Here is an 18,806-nt window from a genome sequence, read left to right on the forward strand (position 1 = left end):
CTCGTTAGCTTCTTGATGCCCTTGTCTAAGGGATGATCCTGCTGCCTGTTCCACTGATCAGATCTCCTTTCTTGCTCATTAGGCTCGAAAGCACACAAAGGTCTTACATCAAAGAACATCCCAATTTAAGATAATCCTGGCAGGTTCCACTCTGGGGGTGCTGGTGGGCAGTGGCTGAACATGAACCAGCTGTGTCCAAGGGCCCAACAAAGTCCATGGCACCCTGGCCTGTCTTAGGAGACCAGCAGGACCAGGAAAGTGATTCCTGCCCTGTGCTGGGCACTGGAGAGGGTCACCTTGGCTCCTGTGCCCAGGAAGGACAATATCCAGGGCTGGTGTGGTGGTGTTTGAGGGTCCCCAGGATGAAGGAAGAGATGAGAATTTTGACTTCATGTTTCAGAAGGCTGATTTATTATTTTATGATATATATTATATTAAAAGAAAATTATATACTAAAACTATACTAAAGAAAGAGAAAGGAGACATCAGAAAGCTAGAAAGGAATGAATAATAAAATCTTGTAGCTGCTCACAGCCTCGACACAGCTGGCTGTCATTGATCATCAAGTAAAAACAATTTCCCATGCTGGGTAAACAATTCTCCAAATCACATTCCAAAGCAGCAAAACATGGAGAAGCTGAAGCTCCCCAGCTTCTCAGGAGAAAAGATCCTAGCAAAAGGATTTTTCAGAAAATATGTCTGTGACAGGCTGAATGAGGCCCTGGTCTGTTGACATGGTTGCCTTAGCTCATAGGTTGGACTCAATGATCTCAGAAGCATTTTCCAACCCAAACGATCCTGTATGGGATTGTCCCCTCTGCCCTGCTCTGCTCTGCTCAGGTGAGACCCCACCTCACACGCTGGGCCCAGCTGTGGTGTCTCCAGCAGCAGCAGAAGGACATGGAGCTGCTGGAGCGGGTCCTGGGGAGGCCAGGGCGCTCTGAGGGCACTGGAGCACCTCGAGACAGGCCAGAGAGCTGCGGCTGTCCAGCCTGGACAGGAGAAGGCGTGTGCAGACCTCATGGCACATTGCCAGTGGGTGAAGGAGCTGCAGGGAGGCTGGGCAGTGACTCTTCCTCAGGAGCTGCAGTGACAGCATAAGGGGGAATGCTACAAATTGAGAGAGGGGAAATCTAGGTTCAGTATCAGGAAGATATTTTTTTACTGTGAGCCCCTGGCACAGGGTGCCCAGAGAGGTTGGGGCTGCTCCTGGATCCCTGGCAGGGCCCAAGGCCAGGCTGGACAGGGCTGGGAGCAACCTGGGATGGTGGAAGGTGTCCCTGCCAAGGGAGATCTTTTAAGGTCCATTCTATGATTCTGTGCTGTGTTGGCTGCTCCCTGTCCCAGCGGTTGGGTCGCCTCTCCCTGGAAGCACACAAAGCCCTCACATTACGGAGCACACCCGTTTAAGATTATCTCGATTATTCTACGATCCCGCGCCTCACAGCAGCGGCGCCCCGGAACCCCGGAGCAGGCCCGCGTTGCCGGCCGGACGCGGGCGGGAGGCGCGCCCGCCATGGCGGCGCCCACGCGGGTGTTCGCGTTCCGGGACGCGCGCTGGGCCCCGGACCCGGTGCTGGAGCCGAGCGCGGCCGTGCGGAGCCCGCAGCCGGCGCCGCTGGTCATCGACAACGGCTCCTTCCAGACACGGGCGGGATGGGCCTGCCCCGACCCCGCCGTGCCCGCCGAGCCGCTGCTGCGGTTCCGCTCGCTGGCGGCGCGGAGCCGCGGGGCCCGCGGCGGGGCCGGCGCAGAGACCCAGGTGGGGAACGACCTGGGCAGCCCCGAGCCCCTGCGCTGGCTGCTGCGCTCGCCCTTCGACCGCAACGTGCCCGTCCAGCTGGAGCTGCAGGAGCTGCTCCTCGACCACGTCTTCCAGCGCCTCGGCGTCTCCTCGCAGGTACGGGCGGGCCGGGCGGAGCCGCCTGTGGATCCCGGAATGGTTCGGGCTGGGAGGGATCGCCCTGCCATGGGCATAGACAGCTTGCACTGGACCAGGTTGCTCAGATTTCTGTGGCCTGGACACTTCGGGATGGGGCAGCCGCAACTTCCCTGGGCAACCTGTGCCAGTGCCTCATCACCCTCACGGAGAGGAATCTTTTATTAATATTTAATCTAAACGTACTCCTCTAAACTTACGGCTGGGTAATGCTGGTATTAGCAGTGTTTACTGACCACCTGCATGCCCAGCTGTGTTGAGAGTTGCTTCTCAGACCATGGAGCCCATTACCTGCATGACAACACCAGTTTGAAAGCTTTACCCAGAGTGGAACTAAACTTCCACTGGTTTTCACTCGTGTCCTCATTGCATGGATTTTGGTTACTTAGATTTTTATATACGCCTTTAGAAGTCCATTCTCTTCCACCATCATGAGTTTATTCTTTGCTTGAATTAGCATTAACATTTTTTTACCCCCTTAAGCACTAGATATGATTTAACTTTCGTGATTAATATCTTGCACATAAAATGCTTTCTCATGCCTATTTTGGGGGAGTTTTTGCTGATGCTTAAAAGAAGAAGCAGAGATAACTAACCCTGGCTTTTCCCTTCATACCTTTATTACTGTTCTTTCCCCTTGTCTCTCCCAGGGCTGTGTGGATCACCCAATTGTTCTGACAGAAGCAGTTTGCAACCCTCTGTACTCAAGGCAAATGATGTCTGAGCTCCTCTTTGAATGCTACCAAGTACCAAAAGTGTCCTATGGTGTGGACAGCCTGTACAGTTTTTATCACAACAGGAGGCAGAACTGGCCCTGCAGTGGTTTGGTGATATCCTCAGGGTACCAGTGCACACACATTTTGCCAGTCTTAGAAGGCAGGTGAGTTTGGAGTGTCTTAAGTCTGGTGCAGTCACTGGCTTTTCAAGTGATGCAAATACCACTTCCTCCAGCCCTGCCCTATTAACTCTTGTAGTAATTTATACTGATGAGTTAAAACCAGATCTGCAGATTTTACTAAGTTATGTTGAGTTTTGAATTGAAGAAGTAGGGCAGCTCTTGTAAACGTTGTGTTTTAGTTGTTTATTGTGCCTTGATGTATACTTTCAAGGGGGAAAGGGATATGTGCCCCGAGTGAAACTGGGCATTAACAAATGTAATTTAGGTTTTAAAGCAGCTTTGGGACAAAGGGAAGTGCTGTGTGTGTGACACTTCTGCAGTGCTGGAGGCTTTTACCATTTTGGTTATTCTGCTACATTGCTCTACTGTCTCTTTTTGCTTTTTTAATCTTTTTTAATCCTTACTACAGGAGATGGGTTTATTATATCTGGTAATAAATTTTCAAGTTTTACACTTGTCCAACCACTAAGTGTTACAAAGGTTAAAAAACTACTTTTAGCACCACTTATCTTAGAAGTGAACATCTCCTTGGATGCGTTCTGTGTTAGAACAGAACATCTCCTTCTGTAGCCAGAATTATTTAATATTTGGGCTTTTTTTTAAAGCAGAACAGAGCCTTTCACAATAAAATAGTGAACCAGCAGTTATAAATAGTTCAAATAGTGAAACAGCAGTGATTTTGCTGTTGCCTGAGAAAAGCAGATGTGTTCAATTCTCTGGTAACCGAACCTTGAAATACTTATCTGTGAATGTTCATCTACACTTCAAAATCAACACTTTGGGGGGGAAGCAGGAGCTCAGTTTGATTTGCTGTGAATTCCCTGAGTGTGAGCTGTGTCTGTTTGCATTTTTGAGGCTGGATGCCAAGAACTGCAAGCGCATTAACCTGGGGGGGTGCCAGGCTGCCGTGTACCTGCAGCGGCTGCTGCAGCTCAAGTACCCCGGGCATTTCGCGGCCATCACGCTGAGCCGCATGGAGGAGATCCTGCACGAGCACAGCTACATCGCCCAGGACTACATCGAAGGTAAATCCAGCTCTCGTTCACCACCTGCTACTGCTCACCTCTGGGGGTACCAGTTGTGGGTTTCTCTGGGTCTGGATTGAAGGCACTTGAGACAGTGGTTCATGTTCACACTCAGGTGTTCATTGTTTCTTATCAGTAAAACAGTCTCACTACTGTGAGTTCAGCAGCTTTTCATTAGAAGGCACAAAATGGCCAACAATCTCTTGGTACAAGGTCTTTTAAGACTAAACTATCCAATTAAGAACTGACACCTGGATTATTTTCCCTTTTAACCCAATATCTGATCCCAAAGAGCTCCCAGTGCAGCCTTTTCTGCCCAATTACAAAATGCCACCCAAACCCATGAAGAAGAAGAAAGAAGAAGCATGAAGAAGAAACCCAGGATGACACCCTGTGCCCTCCGTCTTGCTTCCATCCACAGCATACTAAAAATCCCAAAACCTCAATTTCTCACCAAGTGATACGCCTACACTACTCTCTATAATCTGTTTCACACTTTTGTGGATTCTAGTCTATCTTGAAGCCTGGGAAACTTTCTCACTTGATTGTTGTTGTTCTTTAACATAATTCCCCACTTGTCCTCAATGTTTTTAGTTTGTCCTCTCTACCCCTTGTTTTGAACTTGGCTTGAATTCTTTCAGAAATATTCTACTTCTGTTTTGCTTTCTTTGTGGTAACCTGCCTTACATTTAACAGCAGTTTAATATTCAAAATTAAGCCAGAAATAAAATTTAACTACTACTATTGCTACGAAGCAAAGATTTGTATTGGTTCAAAGTTCTCTGTGAGTAAAACCTGTGATGGTTTCAGTGGAAAAGAATTTTAAATGAGCTTTTTGTTTCTTTTATATGCCAACAAAACCTCTTAGTGGGTTAGGATTTCTGTGTTTTGTATCTGCTTTAAGGTTTCCAAAGTTGCACAGGACATTTCTCATGACTGTGTGTGAATTAAATAAGTTTTTAAATTTCCATGGCAAACGTCATCCAAAGTAGTGCCTGAAGAAAAGTGGTTTTTTAAATTTGTCACTTTGAGCCTTCCTTAGAAATGTGTGAGTGCTCTCCCTCCCCTTGGGCAAAGAGACTTGCACTTTGTAGTACTTGGTGTTTCCTGGAGGTCAGAGCACTCAGAGCTGCCTGCACTGGGTTTGTGACCTGGAGGCAGCACTCAGAGGGGACAGCCAAGCTTGGGAACAGCTGCCAAGAGGTGACAAAATTCCGTGCTTGCACTTTTTTTGCCTTCTTTCCTCACCTTTCATCCTTCACACGAGGTACACGCAACACGCAAATCATTCTTTTGTGCTGCCAGAACAAAAAGTTGCTTTGCTTTCCAAATGCCCAGAGCTGCAGAAGTGGCGGTGCCCAGAGTACTACGAGGACAATGTGCACAAGATGCAGCTGCCTTTCTCCAACAAGCTGCTGGGCAGCACTGTGGCATCTGAGGAGAAGCAGGAGAAGAGGCAGCAGCAGCTGCGGCGGCTGCAGGAGCTCAACGCGCGGCGCCGGGAGGAGAAGCTGCAGCTGGACCAGGAGAGGCTGGACAGGTTGCTGTATGTGCAGGTAATGCAGGCAGAGTTGCAGTGTGGTGTCCTGGGAGGAGGACAGGCTGTCCTCAGAGCTTTATCAGAAGGTCACACATCATGGTAAAGAAGCTGTGACTGTCATGGATGTTCCCTGATAGGAGCTTGCCAAGGTTAGTTGTGAGTTAATAGAGATTATTGATGCAGGGGATGTTTTCAGTTTCTGAACAGCACTTCTGGGAAATACTTCAAATGCTGTCCAAGTGTGCACATCATAGTCTCTAGTCATGCAAGCAGAGTGTCTGTACATCACTGCTGACTGCCCTTGCCCTGTCTTGTTCATCACAACCAACTCTGATCTGTCCACAGGAACTTTTAGAAGATGGTCAGATGGATCAGTTCCATAAAGCTTTGGTGGAGCTGAACATGGACTCTGCAGAAGAGCTTCAGTCTTACATCAACAAATTGAGTCTGTCTGTTGAACAGACAAAGCAGAAAATCCTACAGTCAGAAGTCAATATTGAAGTAGATGTTGTGGACAGCAAGCCAGAGGTAGGATGTTTTCACTAAGTTAATCCTCATTTTATCTCTGAATGAATTAAACTTCTGTGCTTGAAAATGTGTCCCTTCAGACTTCCATTGAGGAACTAAGCTTTTTCTTTAACACATTGCAAGTCATTATTACGTTGGCAACTGCTTCTCTCTTTTCAGAGAGAATGTCTTGAGACAACCATCCTTAACCTTCAGTAGTCTTCTATTAAAGATACACAGGAGATAAAGATACAACCCATCCATCTTTTTGTTAAAAAAAGTATTTGTTTTCCTTTTTGTTCTTCCCCTTCAGGTGCAGAGAACTTAAATGGTAAACAACCACCCCTGCCTTCGTTGTAGCTGTCTATTTTTGGTGGATTTAAGCTGCATGTTCTCTTTTGGTTCCTTAATGAAAGATTAATTGCTACACTTGGTTGTTGGAGTTGTCTTGAAGATGAGGAGCTCCTTGTCTGCTTTGCCAGACTAACACAGGCCCAGCACCAAGAGGTGCTCTAAGGCTGCTTGTGCATGTGCTTTTAATTGCCTTTCAGGTCACATAAGACAAAGCTTTTTTACCTTGATCAGCCTCTGTTTAGGGAAAAGGTAGAGAGAAAAACAGAAAATTGAAACACAGAGGGGAGATCCTTATTTAGGTTGCCCAGATAAGCTGTGGTTAGCCCATCCCTGGAAGTGTTCAAGGCCAGCTTGGAGCAGCCTGGTCTAGTGAAGGTGTCCCTGCCCATGGCAGGGGGTGGAACTGGATGAGCTTTTGAGGTCACTTCCAACCCAAACCATTCCATGATTCTGTGATTATCAGTGCAAGAATCAGAATAATTATGCTTCAGCAAAATTCAGGGAGATGATGGGCTTGTTGTGGTGAAAAATCTTTCTGCCTTCTATCAAAAGAAGATATTCTAGAAAAAAGAGAATTGAAAGATTAGCAGTTACCTGTGATTTTTCTCAGTTACTGTGGCTAAATTCCAACATCTCCCACACTCCTGCTCTTTGCTGGATGCAATCTCAGACCTCAGAATGAATCCACAAGCTTTGTTATTTGTCTGTGCCTTGAGAGAGCACTTAGAATAATCACAAAATCCCTTTGTAAGACCAGATGTTCACCTGAGTCTGGGTATCTTTCTGGTTTTGTCTTTTTCCTTTTTATACAAGATAAAAAAAAAAAGCATTTAACAGGACTTCATGAGACTACATTTTTTTTGCTGTAACAATGAACACTTCTAAACTTCAGTTTGATTAATTGAATTCATTAAGTAGATGTAAAATAGATACTGAGGAATGTTTGAAGGATGTCATTTTGGCTCATCCTGGCATTGCAACAAATGTTTCAAGTTTAAAATAACCAAACCAAATATTTAGTAACAAAATTCCAGAGGTAACATTGTAACACAAAAAAAATGTAGATAATTAAAAACCTGTTCCTACCTCACAACAGGAGTCTTGTAGGATTTTGAGTGATGCTTTTCATTAGGACAGAGCTTCATGTCTGTGTAAAATAAAAAGGGATTTGCTGCATCCTGTGAGCAAATAGTAGACAGTTGAAACTCTCAAAAATTGTGTGGTAGCTTTGTAGCTAGCAAATATTTGTTTTCCAGTTCTGCACAAGGAAAATAGGGAATTTAGTGGTAATTATAGAGCAGTTAGAGGTGCTGGAAGGGTACCAGGTTTTAACCAATATAAAAAGCTATTTTACTAAGTTTTAATATGCTGTTATGCTTAGGACATGGCTGCCTGGGATCCTGGCAGTCAGCCTGGTGACTGAGGCCTGCATTTCTGAGCTGGCATTGGGATACATTTTTTGGAAGTGTTTGATTTTTGTGCTTTGTGTGAATGTCTGTATTTCTGTTTCCTGGGCATATTTGCTTTCAGGCTTGTTAAGAGTTGAGATTTGAGGAGACTGAGCTTTCCAGCTGTGTCACCAGAATTGAAATCACACTTGAGCTAAGCTACCATAACTTGCTCTGTTTCCAGACTCCTGACTTGGATCCACTGGGCAGTGAACAGTCCCTGGAGGATGTGGAAAGTATTAATGAGTTTGAGCCTTTATTTGCTGAGGAGCAGCCTGAGGTTGAGAAGCCAGTTGCTGCAGTGCAGGTTTGCTTTCTGTATTTACACCTTGTGCCAGAGGTTTGCATCCCAGTTGTCCAGCCAGTCTGCTGACATTTCTCCTCATGCAAACATTGTTTGCCTGCTCTTGGAAGAGATGCCTAAACTACCTGAACAGGACATGAAGAGAGAAATCCTGGCAATCTTAGCTGGTGGTTTAGGATGAGAATTCCCTCTTGGCTCACTCTGCAGGCAGTGCCTGGTGTAGCAGTGCTGTGTTATTAAGGGGAAAATAAGTGGTTTTGTCTGTGATCCATAGCCTGATATCCCAGTGGGCACAGCTTTCAGCTTGTGAGGTTGAGCCTTAGAATTAAGTGGCTCCAAGCAGAATAAATTATAGGAAAAGTCCAGCTTCCCTGACCTTTTGGAACCTTTAGTATAATGCTATTTCTCTGTGGGACCATTACCATTTGTTTCTTTGTACAGAATTGTTTGGAAACATTGCTTATTCTAGACTATTATTGTTCTTTAACATAATTCCCCACTACTTCTCAATGTTTTTAAAGCCCGTGTTTAACCTGGCAGAGTACCACCAGCTTTTCCTTGGCACTGAAAGAATCAGGGCTCCAGAGATTGTCTTCCAGCCCTCCCTGATAGGAGAGGACCAGGCTGGGATAGCAGAAACCATGCAATTTGTCCTTGAGAGGTGAGTTTACAGAACTATTTACTTCAAACAAGCCATTCTTCATTTGATACCAGCTTTTGAAATGCTGGGGCTTTAGCAATAATTTGAGAAGATATGTTGAATAGTTCTTTTTGGTGGAGTCAAGAATTGCAGGTTAGACATGTCTTCCTGAAAGCCACATGTAACTCTGCTTGTTTTGAGTCAGTGAGTCTACAAAGGTTTTTGATCTATAACCCCATCAATGATAAATTTTTAAGTATACACCTCCAATATATGTATATTTGTAAATCACAGCTACTACTAAACTATTATGAACGTGGTAAAACATACACAAAAATAAAAATTGAAGAAGAATGAGATCAAGGTGAAATAAACATTATTTAAATGTATTTATCAATTTATCTGCCTGCATCTCACTGGATTGTTTTGCACAGACCCCACTTTAGAGATCCCTGGTCCAACTTGTTATTGAGGGAAACAACAAACGCTTGCAACAGTGAGCTGGCAGTCTCTGGTTTTGGGAGGTTAAAATCAGGGGTAGCATATTAAAGTTAAGATACAGGCACACCTGCTGGAGATTTCCAGACAAATTAGCACTGATGAAATATCACCCCTGAATTGAATGAACATTGGGCATCACATTTTCGAAAAGGTAAGAAATCCAGTTGATGATTTATGGGGAACTGAGTGCTTTCAGGGTTTTTTCTGCCACCCTCTTAATTTCCAGAAAACAAAGAAAGTTTTTGGTGCTAGGAAAATGAAGTTTCTCAAAGTGAATCCTGGGACAAGGTACCAGCATTCCCCACTGCTGTTCCAGTTCATAGGGCAGAGGTTCTTGAGAAAAGCTGAACCTGTTCTTGCTCTTCACAGGTATTCCAAGGAACAACAGGCTATCCTTGTCCAGAATGTTTTCCTCACTGGTGGAAATACAATGTACCCTGGACTGAAAGCCAGAATCCAGAAGGAACTCCTGGAAATGAGGCCATTCCAGTCATCCTTTCAGGTGTGTGTTTTGCCATGGTGTTTATGTGAGCAGCCTGTTCTGCTGTGCTCAGATGGAGTTGGGTGAGGTGCAGAGCAGGGGCATGGAGAGGGTTTTAAGGCAAGACTCTGCAAACAACTTTTTGACCTGAGAAGGTGCAGGTTAAGCAAAGATTCAGTTGCTCTTTGTGAAGACAGCATAGTGAATAGGGGAAAGGAAAGTCTGCTTCTGCTAAAGGACCATGCATACAAAAGCACATTTGGCTGGAAATTTGCAAATTGATTGCTTTGGAATTGATAACAAGGTGAAAACACACTTGAACCCATTCCTAACATTACTCTTTCTGAGAGACACTGAGTAATCAGCTCAAATTTGTGAAATTCAGCTGTGTGTGTCATATACCACTGTAACCAGGGTGAAAAGGGCTTCCCTTTCCTGTGCTGAATTGACATTGTTGTTCTGTTTTCCTTCCATCCAGGTTAGCCTTGCTTCCAGCCCTGTCCTGGATGCCTGGTATGGGGCTAGGGACTGGGCAGTGGAGCACATGAACCGTGAGGAAGGCTGGATCAGCAGGAAGGACTATGAGGAGAAAGGGGGGGAATACCTCAAGGAGCACTGTGCCTCCAACGTCTACGTTCCCATCCGCCTTCCCAAGCAGGCCCCGCGGGCAGCAGAGGCTCCAGGCAGAGCCTCGGGCACAGGGAACCCCGGTGAGCAGGCATAGCCGTGTCCTTGGCACCCTCAGCGCTGCAGGGAAGGGTTCCTGCTGAGCCACAGGGCGGAGCCTCGCTGCCTGCTGAGCTCCCATCCCGGTCCTTGGCGCAGTTCAGTGCTGCTCACACACAGCAGCTCGTGGAGGGGAAAACTCCCTCTTAGAGACTGTCCTAGTAAGGCTCAGGGGTTTTGGAGAGTGTGTGTTTTACAGCTTTTTAAGATGTAATGAAATGTCCTGGTTTTAGATGGTTTTTATTGCAGCTGGGCTGTAGCAAGGCAGGCAGCCCAGCAGGTGTCCCCCTTGCCCGTGTCACAATCGTCTGTCGGGACATGTCGGGCAGGTCGTGCTGCAGGACACCAGGGGGCTGAGCTCAGCCCTGACTGCCGAGACCTCGTGTTCCATCTCCTTCCTGCTAAACCAGCACCAAATAACCACGGGTGCTTCTTGTCTCCATCGGTGTCAGAGATAGCGATGCTGTGGCTGAAACTGGGGAGCTGGGCACATGCAGACACAACCCTCCACAAAGCACAGTCCAGAGGCACTGCCAGACCTTCTGCTGCCTTGGAGTGGTTCTGCAGGCTGAGCAGGGCAGCTCTCTGATGGGACTTTTTGATCAAAGTTGTCATAGCAATAAAGCAAAGCTTTTTGCTTTACCACTAATTTATGTGTTTCAGTGATTTCACCTCTTTAGAGCTATGACAATGGGTTTGATTGGTTGTACTTTGCTTAAAAACAAAGGTTTGCAGCCCAGCCCTTGTCCTGCTGTACAATTTGCCTGTGAATTCAGCTGTGCCACTGAACAATTTGTTGCTTTCCCAAAAGAATAATCCATACTGAATGCTGACCCTAAACCTAAGGAGACTCCATCACTTTGGCAAAAGCTGGAAAAGGTAAGGCAATGGGGAAAATATCCAGACTAACTGATAGAAAGAAGGTGTAGAGGTGGTGTTTGGTGTCCCCAAGGGCTGCAGAGCATCAAGGTAAGTTGTCATCTGGCAGATTCAAAAGCAAAGAACATTAGGAACTTGCTTATGCTGAAGTTGACTGCCACACAATGTGATTCTTGGATTCAAAAGTATTACTGAGATTTACAATTTTTGTAAAAAAGATACATTTGTGAGCAAATATTGAGGTCTGTGCACTGAGTGTTCTTCTTCTGAGTGTTGCAGACCTGCTCTCACACAGTTCCTGTGGAACCCAGCACTGGCCAGTCCCAGGTGGGATGCTGCTCCTGGTGGCCCCTGCCTGCTCCTCTCAGGCTGTTGGGCAGGGCAGGAGAAGGGAGCTGCCTGCCTCCAGGTGACCTCAAGTTTGGCTTATTGATCCTATCCCTGCCTGCCTGGAGGCAGGTTTTAGGACAATTAAGGGAATTCTGTGGGTGGTAAAGAATGTGGAAAAACGTGCTGTGCTGAAACCAGCCAAGTTACACATGAAGATGTCTTTTCTGATCTCAGTGACCTGGAGTCAATGCTGTCCCATTGCTCTTTGACCCCTCTCTGACCCATCTTTAGCTTTACTTTAGGCAGAGGGACTACCCAAGGTATGGAAATAGTTCTGATACTTGGTGTTGCCTGCTAAATAGATGAGTGTTGTGCATAAAACTCTTCCAGAATGAGGGCCTGAAAGGGCATCTGTAATGCATGATTATGTGACTTTTAATCTATGGCCAAATTGTGCCTGCCACTTCTCTTGCATTAATTCAAAGCAGAGCTGTCTAATTCTGCAAAGAGGTGCCAGAGCAGCTGCTTAAACAGCTTTAAGGAAGCAGAATTTTATAATCTCCTGAATATTAGCTGTTAATTTGTTACTTTGAGCCACAGTAGCCAGAGCCACTGATGAGCTTGGACCGGGTGATCACTGTCACAGGCTGCTCTGAGTGTGCTGGTGGTCACTCAGGTTGGAGCAGCACCATGAAAATCATGAATGATGCAGAATGGGATGAATTTTAGCCATTTCAGTGCAGTTCCCTGGTAATGATTTGCTGTGGTGCTACCTGAGCATTGCTGCTGGCAGGAGAGAAATGGAAGGAGTGTGTGGTGCTGAGGGCAGCAGGACACAGTGGTGTCATTTCAGACAGTAGTGTTGGAGTCCTGGTGGAGCTTCACCATTGGGACACTTGTGGCAAGGTTTTCTCACCCCCATGTGCAGAAGAATTTGGTTTTTTCCATGTGAATAGCACAGGGCTCTCCAAAGCCAGAAGGGGCTTGGGCTGTCTCCTGTCATTGGTTTGTGCCCCTTGAGAGGGGAACAGGCCAAAAGACACCTGCTAGGCCTCTTTTTAATGGGACTTTTGGTTGTGTGAGGAGCAGTAGGAGGAAAAATAATCCTGCTGTGGAGAGGAATCAAAGTGCTGCTGTGAGAGCCTTTGGCAAGTGATGGCATGGCTGCTGTTGAGTGAGCTGCTGTGCCAGCAGCCTCAGAACCATTGCTGTGCTTATCCTGGCAGTGTCCTCCAAGCTGACCCAGGGCAATTGCCAGGTCTGAGATGGTCAAGTGGTTCCCATTTGGTCCTTGGTAAATGAAGTTCAAAGCAACTGTAACCTGGTTATACAATTCAGTTATGCCCTAATTCAGGTCAAAGAATACGAAAGTACAATTTCATAGCAGTGCTGAGTTTGGTCTATTTAAAAGAGAGCTCAAACTGGGTCCCACCTTTCACAGGGTCCCTAAGATCTGCTCTGGGTGGAAACACCACGTCAGTGAGCAGCCCTGGAGACTGAGCATCCATCACGTGTCCCATGGCCCAGATTTCCTTTGGAGCTGCCTACAAGCCTCGCTTTGGGGCTTCAAGGCTTCTTATGCTTCCTGTGCCACAGCAACTTCAAACATGTTCTTTGCTAAATCTCTGCTAGGACACAAAGATTAGAACTCTCTGCTCCAGTTATTAATCTCTGGAATACTTAATGTGCTGTGTAAGACAGCAATTCGGAAGAAAGAGAAGATGCCCGTGAAGTGTCACTTAAAATTTAGGATTATCCCTCCAGAGACAGCCCACAGTGATCCTCTGGCAGTCAGTCATAAACCACAAGTTTTGAAGCTTGTGTGGGATGAGCAGGGGAGAGGAGAATGCTGTAATGGATTTAACATTATCCCCAAAGTCATATGGTGGGATTTCCAGCCGATGGTTGGGAATGCCATGCACAAGCAGCTGTGCTGATCCCCACTGCTCACTCCCACGGCTCTGTGCAGGGGGAGAGCTGCTCCCTGAGCATCAGCTGCAACAGAACTCGGGTTTAAATGGCTCAGACCCTGAGCATGGTTTGCCAAGAGATTTACAGCTCCTTTCATTGCTTTTCAGGCACTCAGCTTCCTGTGTGTAGTTGACAAACACCTTTTCCCCCTCCTTGTTCACACAATCTCAGCCCTCATGTTAGCAAGGTGTCAGTTTCAAGGGATTTTTTGGTTGTTTATTTTTAAGTTATATTGCTTTTTTTACACCCTTAGGGGTCTTTTCTTTCTCTTTTTGAGCAGTGCACTCAGTTCCCATTTCCTAATGCAGCAGAGTCCATGGTGAAAGAACCATTTTCATGGATCCAGCTCATAGCAATATTTGCTTATGACAATTCACAGCTGTTGCTCTGCCCTCAGTTCTGTCTCAGCAGAGCTAACCTGAGAGTGATGCTGGCTGAGGCTTTCACAGAGTGCACAGCTCCTCTGGGGAAAGGAAGGAGGTCAAGTAAAATCATGGAGACTTGGTCCATCTGCTCAATGCATAGTGTGCCAAGTGGAAAAATCTTCAAACCACTCCTTTCCTGAAGCCAGCAGAAGTGTCAAGCATGGTGAGAATCACTCTATGCAGGTCTACTTTTATTTTTAAGCAATTGCTGCTCCCCACTATCAGAGCGTGAAGCAAGCTGGATTTATGGTCCGACTGAGAAACTTTTGTGCTCTTAAAATTCCTGGGTTTAGTCAGGACAATATTTTTTTTAGCTTTTTAATTATTTCAGAACTGAGGAGAAGTATGAAACAGCTTCTTCCTTCATCTGACAGGAGCTGAATATGCAGTGCTGATGGGGAAAGCATTTTTGTGTTGCCAGTGATGTTCTGTGAAGGCATCCAAGTTTCTGCACTCCCAGTAGTCAGGCTGTTAGCTCAGGAGGAAGCTCGTCCCCAGGGAAGCTTGTGGCAGGTTTGGCTGGACAAATGAGCATCAGAACATGCAAGGAAAAAGTGTGGCTTTGTTCAAACCCATGTCAACTGAATTCTTGATGAATTCCTTGAGGAATTCTCTCCTAGAGGAGAGAGACCCTTTGGGAAGCTCCTCTTGTTTGAGCTTTTTAGGAATATTGTGGGTGATAGAGTATTGGATAGCAGGGAGACCATGGGGCATTGGGTGCCTTCTTTATTTAGGTTTGGGGCAAGGATGCATGGTGGATCTCTGAGTGGGAGAAGGTTTGAGGCATGATGGCAACCTGCAGCCCCCAAAGGGCTGTGGTGGCACTTTGCTGCGTGCCCTGGTGCCCAGGGGGGCTGGGAGGCTGTTGGCTGCAGCAGAGGCTGATTTCCCTCTCTCCAAACAATCACCCTATTTCTGCAGCTCTCCCTGGAGTGTGCTCTCTGCTCCTAAATGGCTCCTTGTGCCAAGTACAAAAAATGTCCTGTACAAGCCTGGGAGGCTGGGCACTCACTGCCTTGTCTGAGCTTGCTTGGCAGCAAGTTCCAGTCTGTGCAAGTGGTTTTTGGGTAGTCTTATCTTTCCACTAAACATTTTGATGTGGAGGTTTTGTTCTTCGGGGTGTTTTCATTCCCTTCAAAGGAGAATACTAATGGGTAAAACTGTTCTGCCTCAGTGACACTTGTTCTGCACCTGAACAGCAGCCCTGGATGAAGAACAGTCCTGTTGGTCTGATCTTCCTGCTCTGCTTTGGAGGCTTCACAGGGTTTCCCCAGAATATTTTAGAAATCACTCAGTCCCTACTAGAAAGCCCAGAAGTCCCCTGTGGTACACAGAGGTCTCTGTCACCCCCTCACCTTGAGCACCTGCTGCCTTTTAGCATTTAGTCTGCTACACTTAGATAAATCCACCTGATCTAGAAGCCATCAACTGATAAAATCTCAGTGCTCCAGAGGCAAAATGCCTTGAGAGGCTCCCAAAGTGCTTTCTTGAGCACATCCACAATGACATGTGACCTTTAAACATAGTTGTGTTCCTTGTGCATTAGCACATTTCTCCTGGCTGACATTGCTTCTCAGCTCTGGGAAATACATTTCATATCCTCATCCTTAGCTAAGTTTATTTCTCCCATTCTACAACTTGGTTAAAATAGACCCCACTCCTCCTCTCACCCCAGATTCCTGCCACATACCTGGCATTCTTTCATCCTTAATGAGATGAAGGAGTGGGGGATTTCACCCTCCTGGAATTTTAGAGGAATACTAAGTGGATTTCTCATGAAAAGCCTCATTTAGGATAGAGTCTCCCTGAAAGATAGTCCATGACAGCAAACCTTGCTTTTGCTGGTAATGGTGAGCAGAGTTTTTGCCCCCCTATTCAATAACTACCTTCTGCTTGGTTTTTACAAGTGTTGTCATTGATGGAGACCCTGTTGGAGCAAGTTCCCAGTGGAGGAAGCAGAAAGTAGATGGGGAGACCAGCAGAACTCAGGCTGCAATGTGGCCAAACTCTCCATATAGACACCATAAAGGGGGTTAAGTCAAAATAGTTTAATCCAGACTCAGTCATTAACTTCCCTTAATAAACATACAGGTTTGTTGTTCCTCCAGCCTGGTCCTGGAAGTGAGCTCCAGGAGATGTTTGGGGGGAAGTACAGGAATAGGAGCAATGTGATGTGTGTGTAAAACAGGGAGGGGATGGGAAATCATCCCAGCTGGTCACTGCTACACAGCCAGGGACACGGGAGCACAGCGCTCCTGGAGTGGGATCCATCCCACAGCCCTGTCCTCTCACACATGTTGGCAGGACAGGTGAAAGCATCCAAATTACAGCAAGGATGCTGAGTTTGGAGTAGCAACACCACGTGGGACTGAGCATCACGTTGGAGTCCTGGACTGGTACTGTATTTGCAGGGTACCCCCATGAAGGCAGGAATGATGAATCTGACTCCATGTTCTCAGAAGGTTAATTTATTATTTTATGATACTATATTATATTAAAGAATACTAAACTATACTATACTAAAGCATACAGAAAGGATATTTACTGAATGCTAAAAGATAATAATGAGAACTGGTGACTCTCTCCAGAGTCCCAACACAGCTTGGCCCTGATTGGCCAAAGAGTGAAAACAACTCCCAGCAGAATGCAATGGAACAATCACCTGTGGGTGAACAATCTCCAAACACATTCCCCATGTGAGCACAACACAGGAGAAGCAAATGAGATCAGAATTGTTTTCCTTTTCTCTGAGGCTTCTCAGCTTCCCAGGAGAAAAACCCTGGGTGAAGGGATTCTTCCAGAGAGTGTGAATGCCACAGGCTGGGGATGCTGCCGAGCCTGCAGCCCCAGGCTGTGCCAGCCCCAGGCTGTGCCAGCCCCAGGCTGTGCCCAGCAGTGCAGGGCTGGGAGGGGGCACAGCCAGCCCGGCTCTGCTCCTGCCCTGCCAGAGGAGCACAGGCAGCAGCAGGAGGAGCTCCTGGCTCCTTTCATCCAGCCCTGCTGTGGCAGGCAGCCACGGGCTGTCCTGGCTGCCTTGGGAACAATGGGGAGGAAGGCTTTGATTCCAGCAGCGATGGACACCCTCGTGCTCCAGGGTGGTGCCGATGGAAGGAACCGGGGGCTCGGTTATTTGCTTTTATCCTTTGTTAACCGCTGCTAACTTCTTGTTGTGGGAACTGCTGTGACTCCTCTGGAGGGTTTATTTATGCTTTTTGCCTTTGATATCCAGCCCCGGGAGTGTCCCCTGGCCTGGGAACGGGAAGAGCTGAGCTGGGCTCATCCACCCGGGGCCAGGGGCTGCTGTCCCGCTGCCCTGGCACCGCACATCACCCATTGTGGGCTGTCCCCGGCCTGCTGGGTTGGATTACTCTTAGTTTTTCAGAGAAAATAGAATAAAATATTTATTCTATTATCAGTCAAAATAGAATACTTTATTCTATTATCCGTCTCGATGAAAGGTAAGACATAAGAGATGTAAAACTTAATTCTATTCTATCAGAAACTAACTTATTTCTTGGTGATAACACCTCATAAATGTTTTTCAGCCTATTAGCCTTTGCTACACAATGTAGCAAAATTTGCTACACATTGTAGCAAAATTGAGTAAACTTTCTGTCAGGTTTCAAGAATTCTTTACAAATCTATTTCCCCATGGTGATTTGTGCCCAGCCTCGCCCTCCTGTGCCTCAGCGATGTCCCTGGCCAGCGGCAAAGGTGGCTGAGAGCAGCTGGCGGTGCTGCAGCGCCGGCAGGGGGAGAAGATGCGCCTGGGCACTCCTGGAGTTCTCAGTAGAGAAGGACCAGGAGGATACAGAGCTTTTTGCGCTGGGTTCATGCTTCAGGTTCATGCTGGGAGAGGTGGGGATGCTCCATGTGTGATCCTGGAGAGCTCTGCTCAGGCCCCCTCCCCCAGGGGCTGCACTGAATCCGGGCTGCCAGGGATGATTCCCCAGCTCCCCAGGGCTTGGTTTGCCCCTGTGCTGTAAAACTGACACATCCATGCCCTTTACCACAGCTCCTGTTCACAGGAGGCTCTTTCTGCCCCTTGCTGCCCTGATCCATTTGTCTGGGTACTGGGTGAAAACAGCTTTTATAATGATGCAAAAATGGAGGGAATAACTCATATCTGAACTCCCCCTGAGCCCAGTCTCTTGGATACATGCTAGGAATCTTAGTTAATGCTGTTTTTCACCACACAACAGATTCCCCAGGCAGCAGAGATGACAATTCCCAGGAACCATCAACCCCTTGAGTGTGTTTACCTAACTCAAAATGCACTTTATAACATTATATCACCTTCAACCCACTCTGCAATTTTACATGCTGGGATTTGAAATAGGTACAAGCACTGATTGTGCTCTGTGTCTTACAGAGAGCTTGGAAATGTGTATTTAATTATGAATTTAGGAGCTGTGGATGGGAGTTTTACAAGCAGTGTCACTTCAGTCACAGGAGCCAACAGCAACCAACAATTGATTTTATCAGGTATTAAAGTGCACCCTTACCCTCTGGGAAGCAGGGCTCAGAGAGGGGCTTTATCTCAAGCTCTGGGCTTTATTCAGAGGGGTTAAGTAGATGGTCACCGTTTCAGGACAACTTTAACTTCCAAGTGCTCTCCAACACCCCTCTGCAGGAGCTGGCAGCAGGGACTGAGCCACAGAGCCAGTGGGAAGTGGAGCTGGTTCACATGGGAATGTCCCTGCTCTGGAAAAGTAGATATTAAGAAAACAACCCAAAAAATCACCCCTCCAAACACCACTGCTGTGATTTTAGACTCAAAATAGCAATTTGGTGTTTCCCATAGAAGGAACCCTCCGTGACTCGTTCTGAGCAGCCCC

At 46.7% G+C, this 18,806-nt stretch overlaps 1 protein-coding gene across 1 annotated transcript; it reads left to right on the forward strand.

The window, feature by feature from the left end:
* The first annotated feature begins 1,516 nt into the window (after positions 1-1,516).
* Positions 1,517-11,012, forward strand: ACTR5 (actin related protein 5). Its single transcript, XM_036395851.2, has 9 exons — positions 1,517-1,900; positions 2,590-2,819; positions 3,693-3,862; positions 5,201-5,418; positions 5,748-5,930; positions 7,896-8,018; positions 8,537-8,676; positions 9,526-9,658; positions 10,116-11,012. The coding sequence occupies exons 1-9, from the start codon at positions 1,517-1,519 to the stop codon at positions 10,359-10,361; spliced, it is 1,827 nt and encodes a 608-aa protein (XP_036251744.1). The 3' UTR covers positions 10,362-11,012.
* Positions 11,013-18,806: the final 7,794 nt, after the last annotated feature.

This window comes from Molothrus ater, chromosome 17 (assembly GCF_012460135.2).
Source record: "Molothrus ater isolate BHLD 08-10-18 breed brown headed cowbird chromosome 17, BPBGC_Mater_1.1, whole genome shotgun sequence".
Taxonomy (NCBI): domain Eukaryota; kingdom Metazoa; phylum Chordata; class Aves; order Passeriformes; family Icteridae; genus Molothrus; species Molothrus ater.